The sequence below is a fragment of the Dendrobates tinctorius genome, unplaced genomic scaffold, assembly GCF_039654945.1.
Source record: "Dendrobates tinctorius isolate UK_male_01 unplaced genomic scaffold, ASM3965494v1 ptg000054l, whole genome shotgun sequence".
NCBI classification, from domain to species: Eukaryota; Metazoa; Chordata; class Amphibia; order Anura; family Dendrobatidae; genus Dendrobates; species Dendrobates tinctorius.
In genome coordinates this window covers 17,305,119-17,312,011 of record NW_027361722.1, presented here as the reverse complement: position 1 = coordinate 17,312,011, position 6,893 = coordinate 17,305,119, and the positions used below count along the sequence as shown (strand labels likewise).

The 6,893-nt window shown below is 45.2% G+C and overlaps 1 protein-coding gene across 1 annotated transcript; it reads left to right on the top strand.

The window, feature by feature from the left end:
* Positions 1–269: 269 nt before the first annotated feature.
* LOC141091533 (aquaporin-3-like) lies at positions 270–4,174 on the top strand. Its single transcript, XM_073577181.1, has 6 exons — positions 270–431; positions 644–770; positions 1,802–1,939; positions 2,436–2,554; positions 3,000–3,217; positions 3,591–4,174. Exons 1-6 carry the CDS (start codon positions 306–308, stop codon positions 3,760–3,762), a joined length of 900 nt encoding a protein of 299 aa, XP_073433282.1. The 5' UTR covers positions 270–305; the 3' UTR covers positions 3,763–4,174.
* The last annotated feature ends 2,719 nt before the right edge of the window (positions 4,175–6,893 follow it).

Genomic DNA, 6,893 nt, shown 5'->3' with positions numbered 1-6,893 from the left:
GTTGGATTTCATTTTCAGGTTTTAGGACGATCCAAAATATGGAATATTTATTAAGAGAATTAATTTGGCAAATTTGACTCCACAAATCTTTTTTTTCTTATATTGTCCAAGCCCCAATATCTTAAAGAACAAAACGCCTCACTCCAGAAAATGGCGCTGTCATTGTAGTGAGAGTTAAATAGTTAATGGAGCTCAGAATCAGCTGCACTTCGATCAGAGCCCAGGTCAGTAGATTGGGTCCTATATCAGGAGGATAGAAAGTGCAGCTGTGAAGGAAAAGCAGCTGCAGTCAGAGGGTCAGGGACATGGCGGATATGGATGAGATGAGTCTGCATGAGCGATCACTGGAGACGCTCAAACGTATGTTTAGGACCACTAATCCCTATGTGCGCTGCGGGCTGGCGGAGTTTTTAGGGACTGCCATATTAATTGTAAGTAAAGTGCTGTCATGTTCTGTAACACTGTTATTTCATGTAATACATCCCAACTGCTGCAGAACCTCTTTGAAGTGGTTAAGAGATTCTGTACCATATACGATCACTTTTATATAAAAGTGCGTGGCCCTGCAGTATGTATATGGAAGTGGTTATCAGTGCAAGTGTCATGCAAGAACTGTCTTTCACAGTTCACTTTCTTCCCTTAGTTATTTGGCTGCGGTTCTGTGGCTCAGATGGAGCTGAGTGGTTTTGCCAAAGCTCAGTTTCTAAGCGTCAATATGGCGTTTGGTTTTGCGGTCACTGCTGGCTCGTATGTCTGTGCTGGAATCTCAGGTGAGTGGGTAACTATGGATTTTTTTTTTTTTTTTTTTTTTTAACATTCTATGTTGATGAGGTGAGCAGGTTACAAGAAGTGTATTAAAACTTTGCATGTATTGATGATGTGATTTATATAAAAAGGTCAGCTGTACTCACTATTCTGCTGGTGCAGTCACTGTGTATTTACATTACTGATCCTGAGTTACATCCTGTATTATACCCCGGAGCTGCACTCACTATTCTACTGGTGCAGTCACTGTGCACATACATTACTGATCCTGAGTTACCTCCTGTATTATACCCCAGAGCTGCACTCACTATTCTGCTGGTGCAGTCACTGTGTACATACATTACATTACTGATCCTGAGTTACCTCCTGTATTATACCCCCAGAGCTGCACTCACTATTCTGCTGGTGCAGTCACTGTGTATATACATTACATTACTGATCCTGAGTTACCTCCTGTATTATACCCCAGAGCTGCACTCACTATTCTGCTGGTGGAGTCACTGTGTACATACATTACATTACTGATCCTGAGTTACATCCTGTATTATTCCCCAGAGCTGCACTCACTATTCTGCTGGTGCAGTCACTGTGTACATACATTACTGATCCCGAGTTACATCCTGTATTATACCCCAGAGCTGCACTCACTATTCTGCTGGTGCAGTCACTGTGTACATACATTACTGATCCCGAGTTACATCCTGTATTATACCCCAGAGCTGCACTCACTATTCTGCTGGTGCAGTCACTGTGTACATACATTACATTACTGATCCTGAGTTACATCCTGTATTATTCCCCAGAGCTGCACTCACTATTCTGCTGGTGCAGTCACTGTGTACATACATTACTGATCCTGAGTTACATCCTGTATTATACTCCAGAGCTGCACTCACTATTCTGCTGGTGCAGTCACTGTGTACACACATTACGTTACTGATCCTGAGTTACATCCTGTATTATACCCCCAGAGCTGCACTCACTATTCTGCTGGTGTTTTTAGGTTTCTGATAACCCATTTCCCGTTACACTCCAGGCGCGCATCTCAATCCAGCTGTGTCTTTCTCCATGTACCTCCTAAAGAAGATGACCTGTGAGCTCATGATCGTCTACTTTGTGGCACAATTCCTCGGATCCTTTTTTGGCGCAAGCCTGGTATTTGTCTTGTATTTTGGTAAGAGATCAAACCATGAGATGCTTTTTGACTGGTCGGTCCATTATGAGCAGCCTGCTAACCTGGGTACAGTGTAATACTTGTGTGGAGAGCAGCTTCAGGGGAGGATTGTGCACCCGATCGCTGGATTTTACAACAGTTGACATCTTGAGCTGTCAGAAGGTGGCTGCCTTAAATCCTGTGTAATCCTTTAGGTTCTACTTTTCTCCTAATTTGTAAAAATAACTTTATCTCACTATTGTGATTCTGTATTCTGCAATTGTTTCTTTCTATGCAGCGCCTCCTACAGGTGATCTGTAGCTTTACATGGTATCAAATTCCATGGTCTTCATGTTCTGTATCCTTTAGAGGGACCACCTCCCCTTGCTGATATATTACTATTGAGGTGCCCCCTTTAACTCCCCATGTTATAATAAGGTATCTGAAAATGGACTTTATAACTGTCCTGTAATTTTGTACAACTGCCAATCGCTTATCTTTTATTGGTGACCTCTAGATGCCCTTCATGTGTACAGTGGCGGGAACTGGACGGTGTACGGGCCACAAGCGACTGCTGGGATATTTGCGTCTTATCCATCAGAACATCTGAGCGTGGCTAATGGATTCTCAGATCAGGTAAAGTCTCCATGGGGGAAAAATACATGGCTTTTAAATTACATATAAAACACCTCTGTTTTGTCTGCATCAATCTGGAAAGGACATGGGGAGGAGCCCAATCCCCTCCTTACAATGCTCCTCCCTCAAGTCCTTTCCAGACTGGTGCAGGCAAAGTATAATTTTGTGGTTTGGGGTTCTATACAAGACATCTCTAATGAATTGGTAGCTCAAGACCCATTTGGCGTTCAACGCTACAAGGTGGGGAAAAATATTATCCTGGCTACACAGTATTTACTGGAGGCTCTTCTTGACAGAAGAACCATAAGACTGGAAGCTCACACTAGGCTGAAAAAAATATAAATAAAGAATGTAGATCATTAGACTATTAGGCTCCACCCCTCCAGGAATAGGTCTGCCCCTGAATAAATATACTTTTTTTTTTTTTTTTTTTTTCCCAACCCAGGTGATCGCCACTGCTGCCTTAATGATTTGCCTCCTGGCCATTATTGATGAGAAAAATAATGCAGCCCCCCGGGGTCTTCAACCGTTTGTGATTGGTTTGATAGTCTTGCTTGTTGGTCTTTCTATGGGATTCAACTGTGGATACCCCATAAATCCAGCCCGGGACCTAGCCCCTCGCTTCTTCACGGCGCTTGCTGGTTGGGGTGCTGAAGTCTTCAGGTAACTTGTGTATGGTTTTCCTTTTGTTTGTGTGTTTTTGTTTTTTTTTTCTCATCCTCTTTTACGTGTACTAAATAATATTAATAAGCATATGTCTTGTGCCGTGTAATTGTCTGTTCATAATTTTGTAAACTCGAGAGCTGAAATCTTCCAGCATCCCCTGCTCTTTCAGTTTCTGCACAGTCTTGTTACAGTGACGTGAATACTGGGAAGACGTCAACTTCAGTTATTATATAGAACTTTTCCGTGACTTAAGACATTAAGGAGTCTTCCGATAAGCTTGTTGACTAGTAACTTGTATGGTTATTTTGGGTGGTAGGACATCTCACAAATCTGAGTTGTTAACCTATTTCTGATTATTTTTGTCTTCTAGGGCTGGAGGTCACTGGTGGTGGGTACCAGTAGTGGGCCCCATGGTTGGTGGGGTCATTGGGTCATTTATTTATGACCTCCTCATTGGAATTCATCATCCACCAAGTCTATGCAATGACGAGACTGAAGAGCGCCATCTTCCTGACTACGAGTTGGTCCAGTCGGAGGTGTAGTCCCGAATGTGGTCCTCCACAGATTGACTTTTTAATGGCCATCTTAATGAAACTTAACAATGTTGATTCCAAAACAAGTGCTCCCCCCCTTCCTGGTTCATGTGTATGACTGTTTGCATTCCACCATAAATGGCCCCAGAGAGGTCATGGTTCCTGCTAGTCTTGAGGCCTGGCCCTATAACCGTGGGGAGGACTATACAGTATCTTGGGACTACTGGGTGCCACTTCTTGTAGCAGATTCTGTCATCGGAAGATGGAAACCAACTGTGGGCGGCTGTGGCCTTTTTATCCTATTTTATTTGTTTTTTTTATAATCACTTTTGCGTAAAATCCTATTTCTGTATTGGATTTTGGAGCATTTTAGACAGCTGATTTCAGTAAAATTTTCAATAAAGATGATGGCTGGGGAAAAGTGTGCATGAATTTCTTTAAATTAGGAGGTCTTAAAGTGATCACCCCTCCGTATTTCATCTATCAGCTTTATTTTTTATTTTTCCCCTTATATGCAGTTGAGCTCGAACTGGTCGTTCTTCACTCGTTAGGCCTGTTTCACACTTCAGTTTTTCACGTCAGTCAAAATCCATCACTTTTTGAAAAAAACCGATCCGCCCATTTAGAGAGAGTTTGCGCGCAAGAGTGCGCACGCTCTCGCTGATATGTCGGTGGGGAGGTGCACAGGACTGTTGGCTGCACTAAGCGCTTGTGCTGAGTTTGAACAGTAACTTTTTTCTTTTGCTGACAGAATATTTATCTGTAAAATTCCTCCTCATCTCACCCTAAATTCATAAAATAAAAATATATTTGTGCACTTGGGTCAACCACTCCTCCCTCTGTCTTCACAGGCAGTAAATAAACTTGACACTCTACAAAAAAAAAAAAATTGCTGTCCACCTCAGCCAATCCTAGAGCAGCTTGCAGCTCTTCAGAAACGAAAGCTTCGCAATGATTGGTTGCTATCGGCAAAAGTTTCTTTCTAAAAAATTTTTTCTTTTCTGATTTCTGCTCTATATAACTGAGGATGAAGCGGCATCCCAGGCGATACAGACGCCGTTGTTTACATCAAAGGGACAACGGCCGCATCGCTGACTGCCATGATTAGGACGAGCAATAAGAATCCACCTCCTCTGCAAGGGGAAAGGCATCATGGGAAATGTAGTCTGCAATGAGGGTCACGATGTCGGATGAGGGGAGAGAATCAAGATGGCTGACGACCCAGGCATGGCATGTTACCTGAAACTGACAAAAAAAAGAGAGCAGTTTCCACAGTCAGGTCTTCACAGAAGCACCATGACCCCAGGTGTCATGGCACACCATCTATGTCCTGCGTTTGTGTGGAATGATAGGCCCTTAGTGACAATCATCAGAGGTGGTTGGAGCGGTTACAGGCAGATGGCTGAATAGTCATTATCCACTCCATACTCCCGCTGAATGACCTATCAGAATATGGGGCGGGAAGGGGCTAATGCATAAATTTGTTGAAACTTAATTAGAGCAAAGTGCCGTCTCCTCCACCATCCAGAAGACTCGAGTTCCCGTCTTTCCATCTGTGATTCTTCAGAGACTTCCTTCCTCAGTGGCTGGAAAATTCCTCTAATTTTCAAAACTGTAAATGGGTCCATAAAGAGGGGGAGGAGGGAGATGCGGCAGCTTCAGTAAGCCGGGATGAGGAGTATAAGGAGACCTATTATTGGCTGGGAGCACATAACTTTAGCATCTCTCCTGGACAAGCTGCTACACACTGAGGAGTATCGTCCTGAGAAAAGGTACAATAAGAAAAAGGACCTCAAATCTGCAGATAAGGTCTACATGTCACACGCTCCCACGGCGGTCTGGGGCCTTGAAGCTGGCAGCTGACTTCAGCGTGCATGCGACGGAAAAGCATGACGTCACTGCCATGAGTCCCCAATCATGTACATGTGGCGCCCCTGAGGCTCAGTCACCACAGAGGTACTGCACCTTCTCCTAAGGTGGGAACTCCTTTCCACACTCCAACACTCGCATCCCACACGACAGGGTAGTTCAGCACAACCACATTGAGGTGTCTCTCTCCTCCTAGACATTAGGAGTGCCTTGGTGGTTCCCAGCTTGGAACACTAGATGTGCTGGGAGGTGGGTGGAGTTGAGATCCACATAAAAGAGTGGGAAGGTTTAGAATTACAGGTCAGTCTGACGGGAGGTCAGGTGAGTCTGAGGACGGGTCTGAGAAGGAGTGCTGCAGCTGCCTCAGTGATCTGAGCCAGCTGGCACGGGAAAAGAACAGAAGGAGAAAGATGTAGAACTGCAACCTAAGCATCCATAAGAGAGAGAAAGAACAGTGCGGAACGAAGGAGTAGGAGAACAGAGAGGAGAAGAGGGTTGGAAGAGGAACCCTGCCTATAGGTTCTCAGCGCAAGGCCGGGGCCCAGTCCCCGAGGGTGTATGGACACTTATGGTTCTGCAGCAGACACCGGTGAAGTAGTTGGCAGTAAATGCACTACTCCCATCTAAGACTTGGGGCACAACAGCAACTGAGAGCCAGGACTCCAGAGAAGGCGTCCCCGAGAGAGGCTACAGCTGTCTGCCATACGAGTAGAGTTGTTAGGAACATCTGACAGGAGGAACTCCAGAGTACCACGGTACTGGAGTTCTTCACACCTTAAGGCGCAATAGAGGAGTTGTTCAGGAAAGGTACATGTTGGCGGAGTGTTGGAGAGGAGAATCCTGACTTGCCCGGGAGGTTGATTGAGTCTCTACCCCGAGGACACGGCACGGAGGCAGGCACCAGTGTGTACCACGGATTGTGAGTAAAGCTTTGGAACTGCAAGCCCTGGTGTCTTCCATTCATTTGTGCGCTAACACCGTCAGCACCACTACATCTGGGTACCAGCATTCCTCACACCGCCTGCACCTATCCTCATCTATTGCAATTACACTCCCCTGGGGTTACAGCTTCACCTGTGGGGAGCTACACCATCCACCATCTATGCTGCAACACACCATCAGCCCCAGAGGATCTGCACGCAGCGTTGGCTTAACATCTTGCTTGCCAAACACCACAGGTGGCGTCATGAACTATTCCATCCCACTTAAACTACATCAAATTCCGCCATTACTTGGGCGCCCAGGGCGACGGACCGGGTCACCGCTGCTGT

Coding starts and splice junctions, on each gene's coding strand:
- LOC141091533 (XM_073577181.1), top strand. CDS start 306: ATGGCGGATATGGATGAGATGAGTCTGCATGAGCGATCACTGGAGACG. Junction 771..1,801: donor TGTCTGTGCTGGAATCTCAG/GTGAGTGGGTAA, acceptor GTTACACTCCAG/GCGCGCATCTCAATCCAGCT. Junction 3,218..3,590: donor TGGGGTGCTGAAGTCTTCAG/GTAACTTGTGTA, acceptor TTTGTCTTCTAG/GGCTGGAGGTCACTGGTGGT.